Source organism: Vanacampus margaritifer, chromosome 16 (genome assembly GCF_051991255.1).
Source record: "Vanacampus margaritifer isolate UIUO_Vmar chromosome 16, RoL_Vmar_1.0, whole genome shotgun sequence".
NCBI classification, from domain to species: domain Eukaryota; kingdom Metazoa; phylum Chordata; class Actinopteri; order Syngnathiformes; family Syngnathidae; genus Vanacampus; species Vanacampus margaritifer.
The window spans coordinates 7200655-7224548 of record NC_135447.1 but is presented as its reverse complement, the minus strand read 5'-3'; the positions used below and the strand labels follow the sequence as shown (position 1 = coordinate 7224548).

The 23894-nt window shown below is 36.2% G+C and overlaps 1 protein-coding gene across 4 annotated transcripts in view; it reads left to right on the top strand.

Moving 5' to 3' along the window:
- LOC144036391 (seizure protein 6 homolog) overlaps window positions 1–23894 on the top strand; it is a 91577-nt gene that overhangs the window by 48753 nt on the left and 18930 nt on the right. For all 4 annotated transcript variants that reach the window (XR_013288633.1, XR_013288632.1, XM_077546994.1 and 1 more), the window contains exon 4: window positions 15232–15424. Coding sequence is in view for 2 of the 4 variants with exons in the window: in XM_077546994.1 (XP_077403120.1) it covers window positions 15232–15424 (193 nt within the window). In the remaining 2 variants the exon portion in view is untranslated. The remainder of the gene's footprint in view (window positions 1–15231; window positions 15425–23894) is intronic.

Genomic DNA, 23894 nt, shown 5'->3' with positions numbered 1-23894 from the left:
GTGACCAGTACATGCGAACCCAGGGTTCGTACACCGCTTTGCATTGATTCCAGTAAAAGTTCAATTTCATGTAATTGTTCTATTCTATTTAATATCTATTATATTCAATATCATTTTACATTAAGCCATTTCTTTCAATATCATTTGATATGATTCAAAATAATTTCACATCATTCAAAGATTAACATTCAGCATTTCAGCATTCAAACGCAATTTCTCCAGATATTGCACATGCCTAGTTATTATGGCTATCATTTTGTTACTGCAAGTGACCCCTTTTATTTACAGGTGGCTTGATATTGTTGCATATTATAAATTGCGCTAGACTGCTATGGCTCATAATGCGCTTAATAAGCGTTAATGTTTGTTATATAAAACACTCTCAAGTGAAACAAGGGCGCACGGGTTAATCCAGTAAAGAGCTGTGACATATTTGGTGTTAGCTTTTAGAATATTTGCCGGTCTTGTGTGGGTTGATGGAGATAGACAGGCAGAAAATTGCTCGCATGCGTGGGAGGAAAGGGACAGTCTCAGGTTGAACGTTTGCATGAAAAGTCCTTTTTTATATAAAAGGTTATAAGAATTAATTCCCCGTGTTTACGTGTGTGTGTGTGTGTGTGTTGCCTGGCATTTGCAATTCCTCAAACGGCTAATTTACCACAGGAGACTTGAAACTATATGTGAGCTTTGTTTCCCTCTCCCTGGAGAGCTAAGATAAGTCTTGACTGAGTATACTTCTTTCTGAAGAGAGTATTTTTTCCAAGAACCACAGAGGCTCTTACCTGCACATATCCACACGGGCGTACCCGAGCAAAGACTTCACAACATTTAATGTCATAGCTTGTGAACCACCGCAGATTTTCCACTGCATTCGACAAAATATTCATTGGGTACTTTTCAAGTCGGCAGCACAAGAAAGGGAGTTTCCGTCCGCCATACTGATGAGCTGATTAAGATGGTTGAACTTTTTCGTCCAGTGCATGACACAACCGATGAAAGTGAAGTCATGGTCTCCGTTTCTTTTTAAAATATTGAAGGCGCGCATGTGTTGCATCTACTCATCAGCAGTCATCTCCATGCTGCCTGGAGGCAATCCAAGTCTCTTGGTATTCTTGTGGCAGGCTGAGATTTCACATTTTGTAGTTAGTTTGTTCGTTTTGGTGACAAAACTTAGAGCAATTTTATATGCTAACACATGCTATATAACATAACATATGCTAACATTTTTACAGCTGCAATTACAGCAAGTAAGACACACACATACACACAGATTGATCTATTAGTCACCTCAATTTAAATGCTCCATCCTCTCATTTCAAGAGTTCCTCATCATGTTGTGCAAAGTCATTTTGGTGATACTAATCTCCCTTTAATCACAGAGTATCTAATAAGAAAAGAGCGATGCCATGAACTGTCGGCGGAGCGAGTAAATTGATTGCTTCCACTTTCCTGATGAGTTTATTTGCCATTTTCTCTCAACTATCTCGGGAGGACTCGGGCGCACCCCTCACCCCCAACCCCTGACCATGCAAGATTGTTTTTAACCCCCTAGGCGTTATTGTGACCATTTTTGGGCTTTTTGTTGGTTCTGACCAAGCCATTTCAAAATAAAATACTGCCCACGGGTTTTAAACACCAAATAATTCTGACATCGACTCGTACTAGTTGGACTGGGCAGAATTTTACCGTAGCGAAAATAAAATCATGGTACATCAGTAGAGAGTAGTATTTTGGCAAGTGGGCACTGTTATTAAGGGCGACCATCAGTAAATCTGCATGATACAAGAGTGAAAGGGAACATTATGGGAGTAATTAAGTGAGCAAATTTGAAGGGCATGCTTTTTCCATTAGGTTTTTTTTAATTGCTAATTTCCAGTTTTGCATTAATTAAAGTGACTGTCAATATATGGCTGTCAGAGACATTCAAATACAATGTTGATTTTTTTTAAATTTTTAATAGGAAGGAATGAGGTAGATGAGATCACTTTTATACGTGCCATTTGCATGGGTTCATGAGTGAACCATGTATCAATAAGACAATTTTGGGTCAGCTGCCCAACTGTTGGATCCCGCAGCTCACAGTATTTAATGACTTTTGCCATCTGCTCTTATGACCGCTTCATGATTATTTTTGCAGAATAAAATGCATACACGTTTGGAGGCTGATCTCATATCAACTAGAACAGCAATAAAGCAATAGTATAATAGACAGGTAGGCAAATATATAAAAGATACATTTTGACATTAATTACGTGCATTGTAATGAAATGTGCAGTATGTTAAAATACAAGCTACCATGATATTACTGAGAAATTGACATTATTATGCATTGAAAACATAGAACAGGCTCTGCCAAACCACACTCTATACATTTGGTTGAGCTTTAATTTCTTTTAAATAAAACCGCCCCTTTAGTAGTTACGATGGAATTGCAAGTATTTATTTATTTATTTATTTTCTAAGCTAGATGAAGCCCTTCAAATTCTTAATTATATGACAAGCAAATCATTTTAGGTCTAGAAAATCAGCTTTTTGCTGTGACATTCATTAGTCAGGTTTCCAACTAAATGTTTTAGAAATCTTTAACAGAGATGCGACTTAAGCCCGTTTCCATCTGTTCTTCTTTTGCTAATATTGAGAGGGGACTCCGACGCTGTAGGTGGCGGTATACATTAGCTCTTTGACTGCCAAAAACGTTAAATAACGTTTAGTAAAATCCTATGGAGGAGTGCCAAAGACGTTAAAAGACGTTTGTTTCAAAACAGAGGTGAAACTAACCATTTTCTATTGTTGATTACTGAAAAACGGAATAAGGTAGAAACAAACTTTTTTTTTCTGATGAAAGATGAGAGTCCAATCTTTCATTTGGTAGTATGTGTGTTTCCATAGTCCAAACACATAATTTTCTGTGGACCTTGAAAGATCAGTCAAAATGCTTAAATCGGCTGGCACCCACGGCATCCCTTTTCTGAAAACGTCTGGCAGTCAAAGAGCTATAGAGATGTGATCCACCATTCATTTTAAAAGAAGAAGAACAGGAACTGCGCCATGCGATGAGTTTGCTTATGTAATTCTTGATAAGCCGTAGCGTTTCTTTGCTGTTTTCCATCTAAAATTGCATGAATATTCGCTTCTTTAATTAATTCCAAAAAGGTTTCTGTTTCGTCGTTCCCCCAAACATACCTTACTTTTTTATTCGCCATTGCTTTGTGACTACAAACGTTCGCGTGACGTAATATTCGGTCAAAACTAGCGACGCGTATTCGGTTCTTGTCATGTTTCCATAGCCAAAATTTGCATTTTCCTTTTTTTCGATACGCTTCAAAATCCAACCCCTCCAAGTGTAAAAAACTTTTTGGGGCGAATTTTTTGGGCTCTTTTTCGAATTTCTAGTGTTTCCATTCAGTTCACATTTCTTGAAAATTCGAATAAAAACGGGTGGATGGAAACCCCACTAGCCCAAAATCGTTTTTTTTTTAGGTAAACTTATAAATGAAAAATTTCAATTCCAATATATTTTCAACATAGAAAATGCAAAGATCTTTGCATGTTGTAACACTTACTAATACAATCCTTAAATATTGACTTTGTGTATATGTTTTTGATAGATCACTTTAAAATATGCTTGTAAATGTATAAGGAAAATGCGTGGTCTTACGACAGATCTTTGTGGTACACCGGCATTAATTAATCATAAAATGGCTTTGATTAAGTTTGAAGATTGATAAGGAACATGAAAATGATGGTACTCCTAGAAATGTATAACATTACTGAATAGTATATTAAGTATATTATTTTATATACGTATATTAGGTGAATGATTATGTCGATTAAATATTTTTGTATCATTTACTTATAATAAACTAAATTGACCAATATCATGCAGCATTATTTTTGCATCCTCCATATCTGACTCCTTTTCTGCAGTGCGTCTCTTTTGAAATAAAAGTTTTAAAGAACAGCTAGAGTTTTACAAGAGTGTGAAATTGGTATTAAATTCATTTAAGTCTGTTTTAGAGCTTGTCTAATTTGACCACATGATTCCGTCAGCTTTTTGTTAGACATCTGTTCCAATTCGCTATCCTCCGCTTGTTTACAGTATCTACATTTCTCGGTCTCAAGGTTTTTACATCTCTGTGTGCATTGTTGTCCTCGCAGGTCTGTTTCACGGAAGTCTGCATTCTCGAGGAGAAGAGGAATGAATTCTGCGGGGGCTCAGAGAGTTTGATACATTTAAGGGGTTAGGAGCCCAGACGGGCAATTTCTCCCACTGCCACAAAGCATGATTGGAGGAGTGTTTCCATTTTCTGACAGGCTTAAGGCAGCAGCATTCAAGAAGATGGCGGCGATAGATTTTGTGTTCAATACTGCAAATCCCATTTCTTCTTCACTTCTTTTCTTGTTTCCCATTTCCATACTAATGCCACAGTTTTTCTATTTGTCCAGCTATTTCAATGCCTCAATCAGCATCAATTCTACTGGAAAGCTTTCAACCCTTAATAGTCTTGGCTCTTTCGGCCTTTGAATTAAATATGTAATCTCCACTTTTACTTGGCCCATCAGCATCAAACATGCATGTCGTTTTGACTCAGCACTTTCAACCGGTGTTTTAATGAAAAAATAATTACGACTCAAGATTGCTTTTTTCTTGATCAAGTGTAACCTTTACATAATGATAGCCGATCGCAATGAATCCAAAAATTTGACTGGCTGTTGGCCATTCATATTAACTCATTCACTGCCATTGACGGCTATAGACGTCAAAAATTCATTTGAACAATTTCGATTAGTTTAACATTTTTTTTTCCATTTTTGTTAACAAGAGTATGAAAACCTAAACAAAAATTGACTGTACATTTTGAACAGATATAAAATTTGTCATGCGGAAAAAAAAAAAAAATTCAAGAAAAAAATATTTTTAAAAAAAATTACAATTATTTAATTTTTTTAAAGAAAAGATTATTAAAAATTAGGGGTGTCAGATTTTTTTTTTTAAACGTAATTAATCGCAGGACTTCACTAGTTAACTCACGATTATTTACAAATGTATCTGTTCTAAATGTACAATCATTTTTTTTAATTATTTTTTTAATAAAAGTGGGAAAAAAAATTTAACTAGTAGAAATCGTTCAAATGAAATTTTGACATTTAGAGCAGTCAATGGCAGTGAATGAGTTAACTAGCTTCGTAACCTCACACCGTGCGAATCATTTCAGTCTAGTTCACCCTAACTGCTAAGAGTACAGCAGGCCTTCATAAATTTCGGACCAAGGTGGATCAGTGTATTTAAAAAAAACAAAAACAAAAAAAAATATTGACTTGGGGCATGTCATTTGTTTACAGCCAACTCTTTTGAGGTTGAACAATTGTTTGTCGATGCAACCACAGTGTCCACGCTCTTCTGACTCCAATCAATAGTCATTTTAATAAGCAGCACTAACACTTGACACACAGCCTCTTCACAGATCCGGGTGAATTGCCACATCGATCCGAGTACTCTTACTTTAAATTCAGCATGTTTTGTCCAAAAGGGGAAAAAAATGACCATGACATTGACCCTGGTTGAGCATGACTGATGAGGCAGAGAATGACTTTTCTTTTGTCGATGTTAATTGACCACATGTTCTCTCGTCGCATGATCTGGACAAAAAAACGAATATTTGTTTTGACTCAGTGATGCGTTGCCTGTTTGTCAACAGTAAAACATAGATTACACACTCGCCAGCCACAACTTTAGTTTCGCCTGATGTAATGCAGTATGCAGTATTTTGAAATTCAACGATCAATGGATTAACAGCTTTGAGACTCTGAAAACATAAAAACAATAGTAATAGGGCTGTCAAAATTAAAGCGTTAATTTAAGTTATTTAAAGCGTTACATAATTTTTTTTTAAAAAAGCGTTATTTACCTCCTGTTGTGGCCAATAACCTGCAGCTAAACTTAACCAATGGCACAAATTACTGTTTATTTCGCACTTCGTATTCATATAGTATTTTTTTTTCTTTAAAGGGGGGATTGATGTTTGAAAATGATGATGTTTGAAAATGTCTTATTTTGATTAAACACAGAAGATAACCAGTCTTCTTTCATGAAGGACTAAAGAAAACAGTGGACAATTGCTGTTGATATGCTAAAAATCTGAAAATTTGGACCATTTTAACTAAAAAAAATGGCTCCAAACGATTACTCGATTATTACAATAGTTAGTAGTAATCGATTACTTTTCGATTACTTACAATTAATCAATTCATTTTGACAGCTGTTCAATCCCGTTGCTTAGTAGTTTTCATTTTAATCTTATTTCCTATAATTTAAATTACTTGCATTGAATTCCTTTCATTCGGAATTTAACATTTAAAATTTTCTCAGCGTAGGTAGCCGCTGGCCGAGTACATCCGCTCCATAAGGTCTTTTCAAGTTTGAAATGTGCTTGATCTTTTTCCCGGATTTTAATTACGTTCACAAGTTTCCCTGTTTTGACGCCAGCTGCAGCTGTCATTGAATCACGCATATTTGGAGACGGCTAACAAGAGATTTCACGCAAACGAGAGAATATAGCCCATCGCACACAACAGATTCGTCCACGAGAAGCTGAGACGTTGCCGATAGAGGCAACGATTGCTTCCGTTAATCAATTTTGGAAGGAGATAGGGTGGTAGAATGATGCCCTCTTCATGTTGTGCCTTTCGGGAAGCGAGATAGGACATAAAGACTGGTTTGATCTTGATGAGCTTTTTAGGGTGTCAGGGCTTTGCCGAGATGAGTTTTCACGAAGTTTAGCCATCTTGAGGGGAATGCTTTTCAGGTGACACTAATTGCCGCTGCACCCATCAAGCTGTCATAAAGGGAGAAGGCGATGCTTGGCAGAGGGGTTGTGTTCTCTCAAAAACACAGTGTCACCGTGTGTGTGTGTGGGGGGGGGGGGGGGAGTAAAGATGCATGCTTGAAAATACAAAAAGTAATCCGCCAGGCAAGAATCGAAAGCTATGGAAAAGTGCACACTGCTGTAAATAAACTGAAATGTCACGGCTTGAGAGGTATTAAATAAAGTGGGGGGTGGTTTATTGCGAAGTAAGAAAGCTCATCTCATGAATAAGATTGATACAAGGTTGGCTTCTGTCTTTTTGTTTTGACAAGAAGGTTGTTAACTCGCTGTCTCACTCCCAACCAGGAGGAGCAGTTACGTCTGACCTATCCTCCCTCGACCTTTTCCGGTTGGGCGGACCGACCTAGAACGTTAAGCAGTGTCGTAACTCGTAGATATGGAGGCAAATGAGATCTTTGGACAAGACAAAATTAACAAATAAAGATATGATACATGTAGCGTGAATCGTGTGAAATAAATAGAGTTTGATATTTTTTCTTTTTTTTTTAATTTTTAAAAAAAAAAAAGTATTTTTTTTTTTTCACCGAGCACAGAGTTTGATCATTTAAGCTCGTTTTTTTGGGCACCACATCTGTTTGTGGAGAGTTTTGCCAGGATAACAGATGAGAAACCTCATTCATTTGAAGGATGTTACATTTACCTTTAAAATTTATTTCATTTGACAGCTTTGACATTATTGTAAATTATTAAAACACACACACAGAATCAAGTTTTTATTGTGCACGTTTCCTCAATTTCCTCAATCGATTCGATTTCAGAATTCAGTTTGATTAATTTTTGTGTGTTTTTTCCCCCCCGATTCGATTCACTTCACTTCACTTCGATCCGATTATGATTAATTATGGAACATCAAGTCTTCTTAAATATCAAGGATATGATAAAAACTCCACAAACATTAAATTTCTAATTAACTCATTCACTGCCATTGACGGTTATAGACGTCAACAATTAATTTGAACTATTTCTATTAGTTTAACATTTTTTTTCCACTTTTGTTAACAAGAGTATGAAAACCTAGATTTTTTTTATTGTACATTTAGAACAGATATAAAATGTGTGATTAATTGTGAGTTAACTCATAAGTCATGCAATTAATTATTATACATTTTTAATTGTAATTAATCGCATGACTTAAATAGTTAACTCACGATTAATCATAAATTTGATATCTTTTCTAAATGTACAATAAAAAAAAATCTAGGTTTTCATACTCTTGTTAACAAAAGTGGAAAATAGTGGAAATCGTTCAAATGAATTTTGGACGTCAATAGCCGTCAATGGCAGTGAATGAGTTAAACTTTGCGGAGGAAGTAACCGCTTGAATGATTTGATGTCATAATCACACAAACATTGGCATCAGCGGGGATGAGATGAAAATGTTTTCATCATTCTGATTCAATAATCGTATATAAAAATGAAAAAGATTCTGAATTATCTTAGAGTACAATAAGTGAGGTTATTCATAAATGGAAGAGCCACAACTTTTGTTACTAGGTTTGGAAAATAACAGTGACCTGATTAACCTCATCCCCTCTTTGTTAGTATATTTTAACTCATTCAATGCCATTGACGACTATAGACGTCAAAAATGCATGTGAACTATTTCTATTAGTTTAACATTTTTTTCATTTTAATTTTTTTATTGTACATTTATAACAGATATAAAATTATCATGCGATTAATTACGATTATACGCACCTTACTTTTATTTTTATTTTTTTAATTAGGCCCGTCAGGCGGTTAAAATTTGCAACTATAATTAATCACATGACTTCACTTGTAAACTAACAATTAATCACAAATTTTATATCTGTTCTAAATTTACAAGAATTTTTGTCTAGGTTTTCATACTCTTGTTTGCAAAAGTGGGGGAAAAAAATTAAACTAATAGAAATAGTTCAAATGAATTTTTGACGTCTATAGCCGAGAATGGCAATGAATGAGTTCAAATAATACTTGACATATGATAAATCAATCTACTAGTACTAAAAAAAACACAGAATATCCTATTTGAGAGGATGTTAACTATATAGTGCAGGACTTTTGTCACAGGTGAATAAATATGTTGGCAAAAATGTGAAATGAGTCAAAACAAGCAATTTATTGATGAATTCAGCCACAGCCTTTGGCATATACTCATTATCGCTCCAGTTTTGGCTGCTTGGTAAGGAGTCATTGTTTTAGACAGCCAGTAACACAGGAAATGGCCTTGGCTTATTTGTGTGGAGGCGAGTGTTGGATTGAGATAATGTTTTTCACATACCGAGCAGTGGAATGAGGCTGTTTTTGAATGGAATTTATCAAGACGTGCACAAAACACCACCTGGAGGCGGCTTATTCACCCCGTGATGGAGAAATGAGCATGTAAAATAGAGGGCGATGAGGCAGGTACCTTCCATGAACGCTTCAGTGTATCGGTCAGTAGGTTTCATCATGGTAATGAGGTCTCCGCAGCTGCTGGGTCCAAAAACGGTTGATTTATCACCCCCCCCCCCAGCTGCAGGGTCATTTAATTTCCATGTATAGTGGGATGAGTTTGATTACATACTCCTCAATTCGGCAACAGCGATGGCTCCTGCGAGTCGCTGTAAATGTTCATTATGGAGCCGCAGCAGATGTTTTCAACGATAAATTATCGGTATGACTCAGCCTCTGTGAAAAGTAAATTCATAGAGCGTTCGCGTACAGATTACACGTTATGCGCCACGTAATGTATTGCAGGCGGACGCGGACCACCTTTGGTCATTAAAGTAAAAGCCGCAATAGTCAACTGTATAAACAATTTAATATCTGTAAAAGCTTGTTGCAGTCAAAACAACAAAATTTATATGAGCAAAATGCATTCAAGCATTTGTCTTGTACCGGTGACATAAATTACCAAAGCATTATCATGCATTAAAATTCACATTCAACTTTTGCCAAATGGTATGCGAGTGTGATTAAAAAAAAGAGCAACTAAATTACTGCCAGAGCATAACCCATTGATTATATGACTCATAAAGTATGCTCATACATGTATATTAGCTTTTCTAAATAAAAAAAATCCCCAGTGGTAACTTGACCAAATGTCAAATACATTTTCCCCATTTAAATGATTAGAAATGCCATCAATCTGTTCCAACGCCTCCAAAAAAAAAAACACATCACATTCTTACGTTTTAATATTAAAAACTATGCGGTAACATATTATTATTATCTATCTGTTATAACTAGTTAATAAATCATTAGTAAACTGTTAATGAGTTAATGATTTGTTAAGTGCTTTTTAACAGTTTGTTATGCAACATTAAAACAATATCCTAATAACAAATATAAACTCTTTACTGATATTTAACAAGTCACGATTTGCTAATTGCTTGTTCATGATCTATTACTAATTTATAAGATACACAGTAAATTTCGTAGAGTAAATTTTACTCTAAAAAGATTAGATTTGGTCCCACTCTAAACAGAGTAAACTTTACACTTGGATGTGAGTAAAATACAAAAAAAAAAAAATCTAATTAAAATTAAAAACACTCAAGAGTTGAGACACAATCCCCACAACCTTCAACATGGAAGACAGCCACGTTACCACTTGAGCTATGCTAGACTTACTGGAACTTAAATATTGCTGGTGTGTCCATAAGGAGACCAAACATGGAGGTACGAGAATTCCCACCTGACACCAGCAATATATTGAGGCGGAGCATGAGTGGCATGGGTCAGTGGTTAGATTGGCTGCCTCCCAACCTGAAGCTTCTGTGATTGTTTCTCAACTGTTGAGTGCAGAGTTATAAGCCATCAAATAGGGGGAGTGCATATGTGACATGTTGCCCCACCAATGGGTAGGTTGTCACACGCTATGGGGTAGGTAAGATGTCACACTGGATTTTGCAACTTGAAAATTTACCATAGTGATTGAGCAAAGTTTAACATAAAATATTATGAAATAGATTAAAGTTCTTAGGAACTGCTGGCATGTAAGTCAAATGCCAATTTTGCTTCCCTTAAACTGGAAATTTGAGAGTAAATTGAATTTCAAAAAAAATAAAGCATTTTGGTTAATGGATTGATGGACGGTTCATTATGAAACCAAAATCAGTCCTGATGTGGGCATGTTGTCGTTCAAATTCAACAACTGGAAAATCAAATTTTAAACAATGAGACAAAGCCTAGCAAACTAATTTCCTCACTCTTCAGATTCATTATCTGAAGGGCAATTCTGGCATGTGTAAACCGAAATGCCAAAGGTGCATTTTTCATTGGGCCATTCTTTGCAAATGTGACAACAAACCCCAAAATGACTGAGACAAGTTGCCCCAAACTACCACGATGGCTAATACTTGCTCTACTATAAAGTTAGCTTAAAACAGAGCAGTGACTGAGGCATAACGAGATGCCTGAATCTCTAACGAGTCCACATGATTTGCTGCTAGAATTTGTACGACTATGTAACGTCTTAAAACGTCTGTTTTAAAATATACGAAGTCGAAATATTTGACTTTGGGTTGCTCAAAACAGATAACTGCCACTCAGCTCACAATGTCAGCCCTGACCATTTATATGAGGACATCTAGTATTCCGCTTTTTTGTAGCGCCTTCTGGTGGAGAAAAAGATTGCGTTGTGACAACTTACCTGTGATACAACTAGCCTTGGTCACGCCAAATTATTCTATTTCCATCCCCACCAATTTGTATTATGGTCCAATGGTGGGTTAATTCCCTTCTGTATCTAAACAACTTGCAACCCGACCCACATCACATAGATGGCGATTGTTATTCGAACCCCAGAGCCCACCAATACTGTTGAAGAGAAGCAATTCACACACTCACACACCAGTGAGCCGGTCAGAGAATGGACAGGTGAGCAAGAGAGCCGTCCCTCTGGGCATTTGGCCGCGGTAGCGGTGAATTTAAGGCAGTGTGATGTCTCCCGACATGGCCAATGAGTCATAATTGAGGCAGGACAGCTGTTGCCGGCTGCAGTGACAGGTCCCGGGGAAGGTGACAGATGACGGGGCCCTCGGGGGGCTCGGCCCAAATGTTCGATGCTGGCTGCATCCCCCCCTGTGTCCTTCAGAAGCTTCCCTTGTCTGTGTAAACCAAGTGGTCACATATTCGTATCGTGTTTTACTTTTTGCATAATTGACTGAATGTCAAAAAAAATTATCACAGCAGGAAGAGACAAAAAATATAATGGTGAATATAACATACTGGCAAAACGTTAAAGACAACTTCCATTATTTTATTTTTTTTTCTGGAGAAAAAAATATATAATGGTGAATATAACATACTGGCAAAACGTTAAAGACAACTTCCATTATTATTATTTTTTTTCTGGAGAAAAAAAAAGACACCTCCCATTACGGAAGCGTATTGCATTCACTTGAAAAAAAAAAAGTCCTGTTTTTATGACAAATTTTATTTGGGGGAGTGTTGTTTTTTTTTTTTCCTGTTTTTTTTCCCAGTTTTTTTTTTTTTACAAATATTTTTTTCCCTGTTTTTCTGAATAATTTTTTCTCCTGTTTTTCTGAATAATTTATTTCAGCCTGTTTTTATGAATAATAATTTTTTGACAGAAAAAAAAATTATAAGTGAATGCAATACGCTTCCGTATTACGGAAGCGTATTGCATTCACTTGAAAAAAAAAAGGTCCTGTTTTTCTGACTAATTTTATTTGGGGGAGTGTTGTTTTTTTGAATATTTTTTTCCCTGTTTTTTTTTTTTTTTTTTCCCTGTTTTTCTGAATATTTTTTTCTCCTGTTTTTCTGAATTATTTCAGCCTGTTTTTCTGAATACAATTTTTGGGACGGAAAAAAAAAATCAGTAAAACTGAAAAAAATATTCTGAAAAACAGAAAGAAAAAAAATAATACTCAAAAAAACAAAGCAACCCAAAAAATTAGTCAGAGTTTTTATTTTCCCAAGTGAATGCAATACGCTTCCATATTACGGAAGCGTATTGCATTCACTTGAAAAAAAAAGGTCCTGTTTTTCTGACTAATTTTATTTGGGGGAGTGTTGTTTTTTTGAATATTTTTTTCCGTTTATTTTTTTTTTTTACAAATATTTTTTTCCCTGTTTTTCTGAATAATTTTTTTCTCCTGTTTTTCTGAATTATTTCAGCCTGTTTTTCTGAATAAAATTTTTTGGACAGAAAAAAAAATTCAGTAAAACTGAAAAAAATATTCTGAAAAACAGAAAGAAAAAAAATTATAGTCAAAAAAACAAAGCAACCCAAAAAAAATTGTTTTTATTTTCCCAAGTGAATGCAATACGCTTCTGTATCCCATAAATAAAATGAATAATTATCAGCAACTGTAAATTAATTAAACTCTTTGATTCAAGCCCCCGACATTTTGTCCAGGAGTTCAGACCGGGTCAGACCACATGGTCTTTAACCATCCTAAATGATGTTGCTGGCCATGACGGTCAAAACATCAGTTGTGAAAAGGTCACAGAAATTATTATAGCAGCTGTGTCCCCCTTTATTGATCGGATGCGTAGATGGTCCTGGTAAACTGATTATATTTGGGGCTAAAGCCAATTAATCTCATCATCTCTGGGAATAAAATGTGATGCACAACCACAGAAGCACAGCAGCATGGCTAACATTTTGTTCTTTTAATTCATTGATTTTCTGAATATTTGTTTATTTTGTTTATGAGTGATGATTGACTGAAAACTAACTCCCAAATGGTAAAGATTCAAAATATCAAAAAACAGACAACTAGGAACAATACTCGGCTTGACTTGGACAGAGACACAAACACAAACATTGAACCAACAAAGACAGCAGAAACCAGGATACAAAGAAATACAAGCCAACTGACGAGACGAGGAACACCTGGACGAGACAGGAGGGGTTGAGGGAGCTGATTAGGAGACACAAAGGACTGGGTTGATGAGCACAGGTGGAAACAAAAGACCTAACGAAAAGGCCATCATGACATGCATAACCATAAAGCGGTTACTAAATAATTGATTATAATTGATTGATTAATAAAAGCATCCTTCTAAATGTATTTTTAGTTCAACTTTAATTACTTGTTTCGGATCATTTCATAAGTGTTGTAACAATTGTATTCAATTGTATTTTGGATTTTTTTTTACATTTCTTCGAGCATTTTGAAACGAGTGAGTGTACGATAAACATTTGGGTAAAAAAAATCACCCAAATTGGGTCAAGAATAGATCAAATGAATAACATACAAAACCCTAACTCTGACCCTAACGGTTTATTAATTTAATAAAAAAGTTGGGTCAAATTTCAAATTTCAACCCAGTTTGTTGAGGTTGTTTTGTGGTTTATTCATTTGACCCAATGTTTTGGGTTGATTATTTAATTTGGTAAAAAATGAGCCAAACCATCTTTTTGAGTTATTAAACCCCAAAAGATGGGTAAAATAAAATTAACAACTCACAAAAAAAAAAAAAGTTTTATTACTTTAACATATTTTGATTAACGGTATATAATGATAATTACATCAATGTCGTCATATTTGTAATATTTCATCCCTTCACCCATTGTGAGTCGATAACGGAATCAATAAGGAATCAGCTGATAAGCAGCGGTGATCATGGAATCTGAAGTGTAGCATTCTTGTCAATTCCTAACATTTTAAAACAATAAAGTAAATGATAAGGTTCTAAAATTTCCTAATAAATGAATGCGCCAAAAAAAACAAGATGCATTGAATGTTGCTCCCGTTTGGAGGTTTGAAGACAAGCAGCTGTGCGGAGCGGTGTCATGGTGGTCTGTGATAAAAATCAAATCAATCAAAGTGTCTGACCTCACGGATAATTCCAGAAGGAGTCACCTCCAAACTCAGTCTCCAAGAGTCCATTAGCCTGCCTGCGCTTATTGTCAGCCCCGCCATCAGCCCGAGTGATAGTTTGTCAACGTGACCACATTTATTTTGTTGTTGTTGTTGCTCCCGTGCGGCGTGTGTGCTCATACTGCCCACTGTCTCGGCTCTTTCAGATCGTATCACTTGGCAGGCAACGGATTTTCAGCTCGGTAGCATACCTGAGCTCACAATGACTCCGCTGGCTTTCGGAGCAAGCTGTGATTTGTTTTGCTAGATGGCACAGTTGTGTTTCAAAATTGATGTAATAGATGTTTACGTCTTTTGACTGTGTGTGGGGTTTTTTTTTAACCAGAAAACAGACATGGACTTGTACAAGACTGACCATTTTGTTAAGCATATAAAGATCAAAGACTTGATATATGATAAATCTATATAAAATATGCTCGTATAAAAAGGGTCAGGAAGACAAAACACTTAGAATTGACTCTGATAAATGTCAATGAAATACCAAACGTTTTGTAAGTATTACCTTGTTCTGTGGTTTATTTTAGGTTCTGAATGCAAGTATGTCGGAAGGGGAGCAGGTGACAGTGGAGGACACGGGCGGCCGCGAGGCCTTTGCTCTTGCCAATGAGTCGGTCTTAATACGAGGTCTTGTGCTACGCAGTCGGAGCAACCAGATCTCCATCCGTTTCCGTAGCGACCAACAGCACAACTCAGGACTCCTTCAGCTCCATTACCAAGGTGAGATAATGATGTATGATCTAATGCGTCTGTGATGAAATATTCAGTTGAATATATATATATATATATATATATATATATATATATACATTTCTTAACAGCTTGTCCTCACAAGGGTCGCGGGGGGCACTGGAGCCTATCCCAACTGGCTTCAGGCCGTAGGCAGGGTACACCCTGAACTGGTTGCCAGCCAAACGCAGGGCACAAAGAGACGAACAAACATCCACACTCACAATCACACCTATGGACAATTTGGAGTGTTCGATTAACCTGCCATGCGTGTCTTTGGAATGTGGGAGGAAACCGGAGTACCCGGAGAAAACCCACGCAAGCACTGGGGAGAACATGCAAACTCCACCCAGGAAGGCCGAAGCCCGGACTCGATCTCACGTCCTCTGCACTGGGAGGCGGACATGCTAAACAGTCATCCACGTGCCGCCCATATATATATATATATAGACGGTATATATACGGTGTGTATTTATATATATAATATATATATATATATATATACGGTATATATATATATAGACGGTATATATACGGTGTGTGTATATGTGTGTATATATATATATATATATATATATATATATATATATACGGTGTGTATATGTATATATATATATATATATATATATATATATATATACACTGTATATATACCGTATATATATATTTATATATATATATATATATATATATATATATATATATATATATATATATATATATATATACGGTGTGTATTTATATATATATATATGTATATAGACGGTATATATACGGTGTGTATTTATAAATAGACGGTATATATACGGTGTGTATTTATATATATATATATATATGTATATATACGGTATATATATATATATATATATATATACGGTGTGTGTATATGTATATATATATATATATATATACACACACTAAAACAACATACGTAGAATGAGTGCTTAACTAAAAACTATCCATCCATCCATAGTGTAAAGAAAAACCTGTTAGAATAAATCATTAGCGTGCTCTGGCAGCATATATGATGGCTCATAAATTTGTCTTCAGCTTGCCAAGTGTGTGTGTGTGTGTGTGTGTGTGTGTGTGTGCGTGCGTGTGTGTGTGTGTGTGTGCGTGCGTTTGTGTGAGTGTGTGTGTGTGTGTGCGACATTGATCTTCCATGTCCACAACAATGTCTGTTTATCCTAGCAATCGCACAAAGTGGCCGCCAATTACATGCCCCATCGATTTGAGTTGATGGTGGAGCTGGTCAACAAAACATTCATTCCACCACATTACGGCAACTCTTTCATCAGCTCTAAAATGAAAAGCATCGTGCAAACATTGCCACCAATGGGAAATATATCATCCCATCTCGGGCCGGTTGTGGTCTGTTGCTGTGTGTGGTCAGACTGATGATAACATTGAAGGGTCGGTACAGATGCCATATGGCTTTTTAAATGACGATACCATACAATATGTTACATTCTGTTGAATGTTTCAACATATCCCTTATTTTCTCTGTTAGTTGCCTAAATCATGACGTGGGTTTATCGGTACGATATCTTGTTGGTCTAAATTAAGATCGTTCGACCCTGGCAGAGGTCGGCGCTCTCATGAGTGCCATTCGACTTTACACTTAAATCAAATCTAGCCATGTGAAAAAAAAACGGTGCTGAGCTGATTTTAAAACGGGGAGGGTGCACACGCTGGAGACACAGCAGATATTTCAATTTGTCTTCGTCTCCCCACCAAGCCTCGGCGACACCTTGTCCTTTATAATGGGCTGTGAGAAATGTGATTGGACAAGCATGGTATAAGCGGGCGGATGGAGTTGTGTAGGGTTGGTCTCAGCTCGGAGTAATTAATATCTGCCGCGGCATCAGCACCGCCTGCCACTGATGGATGTTTCTATAACATTATTGTTGTGATATTCTACTGCTAAGACTTCGAAGTGTGTGCAAGCGACTTCCTTGTAAAGGCTTAATTGATCACGTTTTAAGACAATATACATAGAAAAATTTTTTGGGGGTTAAAATAGATCCATGTTTACCCAGCAGACTGCCTATCACGGCGTTGTTCGATGTTGCACTTTCGAACCCTTTTCATTTACAGGACTTATTCGTATTTCCACTGCAGCCCAGCACCGCACAGTGCGAAGCCAGCATGGTGTTGCCGAGCGTTTACATTACAGCTGACCGTGTCGGAAATGGACCGTATGGAGCTACTCCCGGCCCTCACGCCTACGTTGGGCCAGAGTGAGCCCAGGACATGACATAAAAAACACCACGGCAGTTGATTAGGCGGTCGGTCCTGTGATGCCATCAGTAATGGACATCGGCGAGAGAGAAAAATCGAAAAAATCGAGAAAATTAAAAAAATCGGAAAAAAATCAGAAAAATCGCAAAAATCGAAATTGTCTTCTTCTTTGCTAGCGTGTATAGCCTCGAGCATCGTCCTTTACTTCGCGGCGCCGATCCTCCTTGCGCTGCGAGCTCTGAAGAAGCGCCACATCTGAAGCACCACAGAAAAACAGAACGAGCTACCGATAACCGGGCGGCGTCGTCCTCCATGGCTTCCGTGTGTTGTTTCCCACGCTCTACTATTGTGTCGCAGCCGGTTATGCGTTACTTCCGCCCAGTGTCCCAAATGCACATTGGAGGTGGAAGCTGACTTGCCAGCGAGCCGAGCAGTGGAAATACGCTAAAAACGGCCAAACCATAAAGACACGCTTCATTTATAATGGAAGCTATCTGTAAATCAAGAAACATGGAGTTTTCTTTCAACTTGTGAATTTCATTGAAAGCCGAGACAAAGATAAAGCACACTTTAAATTTGTAAAGACTTTTTTAAAATGTATATATTTTTTTCACTTTAGCACGATTTTTCATTCTGTTTGAATTAAGTAAAACTAATTTCATCAAACACCTACTTATGACCAAATGCGTATTTGGAGGTCCAGCAATAATAATAATAAAAAAGGGGTGTGGCTAATGTCAAACTGGTATGGGGTTACGATACGATACGATACGATATACTTTTATTTTCCCCGTGGGGAACTTTTTCCTGGACTCCGTCCAGCTGCAGTTTACAGTAAAGAGAAACAACAGAATAGAAAGAAATAAGATTAAAATTAAATAAATAATTTTATATCCTGCCAGAGGAAACATGACAAACAGCTTGCAATTGGCCCGCATAGGAAATAATGACCAGCTCTACTTCTTGTAACTGACACTTATTTTTTTAACTGCCATGATGATGCATGTGTTACACATATAGTGTAAGCAACCAGAGTCTCGTTATTTTAATAATGTTGTAACTCAGGGGGGCACATTAAAAATCCGTAATAATTTAACTGGGAATTACACTCGAAATGACACCGCTTAATTATTATTACACCATGTCTCTACAAAAATAACACATTAAAGAGGCATTGGTAATAACAAAATGTGATAATTAGAACTACAGCAAAGCTGCTAAAATGCATGTGAAGCGCTTACGTACAAACTAATAATCCCATAATGCAGTGCAACAGTTGCCTTCCTGATCAATTGGCTACACTCAATCATTCCATAGCAGCTTCAAGTTGTATATCTCTGTTAACATGTTTTTTTTAATTAACATTAGTAAACAAGAGGCACTGACTCCTTTGAAGTCCGACCCAGAATACTGTAGAATATCTGCCTATATTTCAATTTTGACATAATTGAAATATTTGTTTTTAAAGCTTTGCTTCAATCAATTACACACTGTTCAACAATGCGATAGCAAAAACAAAAACAAAGATATAATTTAATAGGGGTGTTAGAAAAAAAATCGATTTGGCAATATATCGTGATATTACAGTGCGCAATTCTCGAATCGATTCAATATGTGGCCGAATTGATTTTTAAACATCAATTTTTTTATGGGTATATTCATCAAAAACGTCTTACTTAGGGTTAGGATTCACACATTAAGCATGGAAGAATGTTATATTAATGGAACATTAAACCTTAATATTTCATTTCAGTGCTGTTCAAATATGAGACAGACTGCAACCTGAATTAACAGATAAATAATCACATTTTCATACAAATCTTACAGTGTACATGTACAAGTTTACGGATTAGTATTTTCAAAATTTGAGTTTTAAAAAAAAATCGCAATCACCAATTTGTTTCTTCTTTTTTTCCTTCTAAGGAGAGCTCAGTATTGTTCATTCGATTTGACATCATCATTGCTCTCCTTTTTTAAAAAATAATAATAAAAAAAATGGGTTTTTTTCTCATTTTTCTTTCTTTTTTTTATTTTCTTTTTTTTAAATATATATACATATATATACATATACACACATATATATATATATATATATATATATATATATATATATATATATATATATATATATATACTGTATACATTTATTTATTTATTTTCAATCACCAATTTATAGATTCGTATCGGGATTAATCGGTATCGAATCGAATCGTGACTTGTGAATCGTGATACGAATCGACTCGCCAGGTACTAGGGCAATTCACACCCCTATAATATAAGGCTATTTTGTCAATTTTAATGACGAAATCATTGACATTATTGGATTGAATAAGAATATCAACGTAAAGCACGGACCAGAGAATGAGAATCTACAATGTACGTAATCATGAAAATAAAGCAAATGCATTGAATGAATCGCTTATACATTCAGCGTCCGTACGTCCCAGGATGCACAGTGGCTTCTGTCGCACCGTTGTCACTCTCTACGTTTCTCCCGTTTCGTCTCTTAAATTCAGCATTTACGTCAATTTATATGTACGGTCTGCCATTCAACAGCTTCCTGGAAGTCTATTTTACAATTATATGAGTCACATGTATCGTAACTCCAGCCAAACTTTTCCCCTTTCCGGTGAACTTGCCTTTCTACGTCCTCTGATACGTTTGTTAGGAAAACGCAGAATGCCGTATTTGACGGGGGAACACCCACATCTTAGGGTTGATCCACCCAGAGCGCGGATCTGGCATGAAGGTGCGGTAATGAGAGATTTAAGTCGCTGCCAGATTGTGTGCAGCCAGAAAAGAGTGCAGCTGTGCGCCCTTTTCCCTCTTCTGCGCTTATGGGAATATGGCTCAAGGAGAATATTTTAAGTAACTGTAGTGTAAAAGTTTTTTTTAAAATTCACAGACCATTAAACACGCCATTGACATTCTTCACAACTCGTACATTTTACTGACAAGTGATGAGATCAGAGGACCTATGAAGTTATTTTCTTTTCATAAACGAGCATTAAGTCAACCGTAAAATTATAAATTGGCCCGTTTGTTTAATCTCTTGAATAACATCTGAATCTGTGACAACTCATAAAAGCACAATTGTGCTTAATTTAAATGCAAAACGCATTTTGTGCTCACCTTGCCTCCACCTCGTGGTTTTTATAAGGACACCCACAGCATTTTACCCACACACTATCACCCTGTGTGTCACCCTGCCTGAAGTTGATGTGAGTCATTATCACGCTTTACACAAGACAGTAATCATTTTTTGGGGGACTGCTCGAATGAGTTTGTTGAAAATTTGAAATGTATTTTTTTTAAATCAAGAAATCTTTAAAAATAATAATTTTTTAAATTTTTTATTTATTTTGTTTTTAAATCAAGAAATCTAAAGTTTGCAATATAGACATGGGCATAACAAATTAAACAGTGCTTGAGTTGTTTTTGTCGTCTTTGATTAAAGATGGATATTTTGCAACATTTGAACTTTATTTAGAACAGTATCTTGAAATAATGACGCTGCTTCATGGCCATTACACATTTTGATGATTCTACACCGTGTATTGTCGTTCCGCGTCATTGAATTAATTACGAAAACAGTTGTTTAATTTGGTTGTGTTATTGGTAATGCCGCAATTATAGTATAAATGTTGCTTTCAGTCTGTCAGCGTTTGAAATTACGAGTATTTAATGAGAGGCTGATGACCTTATTTCCGCTTAAAACATTTTAAAACATTTTTTACGTTCACAGACAATTTATATTTTAATGTATAATCTAGTTCATTGGTTCATAACCTGGGTTTGATTGAACCCCTTGTGGGGTTCAGGAGTGACCTAGTTATTATGGTTAAAAATGCGTTAAACGTATAAAAAAAAAATATATATATATATATATATATATATATATATATATATATAGTGATTTCAATGCGTTAAGTGAATAATCAGATTCAATAATGATGAAAATAGTTATATTTTCCATAATTCAAGACGGAATTTCAACTCAACTAGTGACCTAGTTCTTATGGTTAAAAATGCGTTAAACGTATAAATATATATATATATATATATATATATATATATATATATATTTTTTTTTTTTTTTTTTTTTTTTTTTTTTGTGAGTGATTTCAATGCGTTAAGTGAATAATCAGGTTCAATAATGATGAAAATTGTTATATTTTCCATAATTCAAGACGGAATTTCAACTCAACTGACTAAGATTAATTCCATTCTCTTGCTGAATGAAGGCTGACCTTTAGTGAGCGTGATCTGATTCCGTGACCTCCTCTAAAAAGAATCCGTAACTTGGAAACTTAAGCCGTACATCTGTTTCCTGTGGCCTAATCTCCCAGGCAGTGCAGCTATTATTTGTAATAGCTAAATAATCAGACTTTATGGCCCGGCATCTAGCGGAATGGAAGCAGCACAAAATTTAATACTTCTGGAATTGGCTCTACAAGTTTTTGCCCACGGCTCTTCCGGCTGCACGCTCAATAGGGATGTAAATGCTTCTAAGATAATAGCAATAACTAGGTTCATTGGAGCTAGTGATAAACGACGAACTGAATGGATGACCCGAGGGCAGCGCGCCTCGTCCCCGTGGCTCGCCGATTCGCTGCCGGGCGGGTGGGGTGGTCGGGGGGGTGAGGGGTTGTAGTTTCATTAGTGGTGGGAAAGCAATGGCTTGTGTAAAAGAAAAACATAAGTCATTAAATTAAAACAAGAGATGGGGGGCAGTTTTACAAGCAGTTTATGGCCATTAGGCTTTTTGCAGCTATTTTCCCTTGAGGTTAATTTCACAGATAGGCATGTTTAGTACCAAGTTATATGTCTCGTAAAGTCAAGTTTTCATCTCCTAAATGAGTATTTGGGATGGAAACGGTCTTTTGCGCAGTTTAGCAGTTATCATCTTAGTAATAAAACATGCAGACAACTAAAGCGATTCAGGCGTTCCAAGATGGATGCCTATCAAGATCCAGTTTTCCTTGTGGACTCTAATTTGGCTTTTTGCTTCTTTCTCTTTTACTAAAAGGTCCATTTATCAGAAAATGCCAATCAAATCATTGGACAACATGGCAGACAGAAAGTCTCAGCTCAATACAGTGAAAAGTGAAATATTTAATTTTGCAGCCTAAATTAAATTGCAATTTGGTTATATGCATACCTGTATACTGTGTACTCTATTGACTTTGGATCAGGGATGGGCAATGAAAGAAATATTCTGTTTCAATTTAATTATAACTGTTTTGATTTAGTTATAACTATTTAGAATTGGACAAAATTGCTTTGATTTACTCAGTATAGTTTTGATGTGACAATTCAAATGTTTAAAGGAGGTTGAGTCTCCTACAGGAGAGATGGGAGGGGCATGGTTGGCCAACTGTATTGAGATATCATTGTGACAAATGGGGGCGTAGTCATGTGACTCTGCGAGGTAACATTGGAGAACAAAGAGAATATTATTCACAGGCGGAGCGGAAAACGACACAGTTGAGAATCCAAGGTGGCGCGGGTGGCTGCTACTTCTCCTGTCCACGATTTTGTGAATAAATGTAAAGAAAATGCCTGAATTCACTGATCTCATGGTATGTTTTATTAATCAACGGCATGAACACGCAAATGGTAAGATTCCTAAATTCCAACAGCAACAATCAGCCTATGGCATTTTTAACCATACATATCGTTAGGAGGTCCAATGTGGCTACCATGGTAGTGCTGATGGAAAAATTTTAATTGCCCGTCCCTGCTTTATATACGTACACTAATCCTAACTTATAAGTGAATCATTCATTTATTGTATTCATTCTCAATTAGTTAATACATGTTCTCTGATATGCACTTTGCACATGACACATTTTTTCAAGTGCAGACATAAATGTGGATTTGAAGGTTATTTACAATGGACGGACTATAACTTGCCGTTGCGACCTAATGGCCATGAAGTTCCACTGTATCTTAACTTTAGGAAAGCATTTATGCAAATGTTATCTTTCAATATCCGATTTTTTTTGTCCCCATTATATTATCTATCACTGAGGCTTTGGGACAGCTCATTAAGCAGGAAGTATGTGCAAAGTTGCAAACTCTTTCTGTAATTTTGCTTACTAAACAATAGCTTTTATTGTACTGAGCCATCGTGGCTCTAATTATGTTTACTTGTTATGGAGCTCACACATTTCCAGGAGTTTTAAAAGTTGTGGTGCTATCATTAAAAGGCCTACCC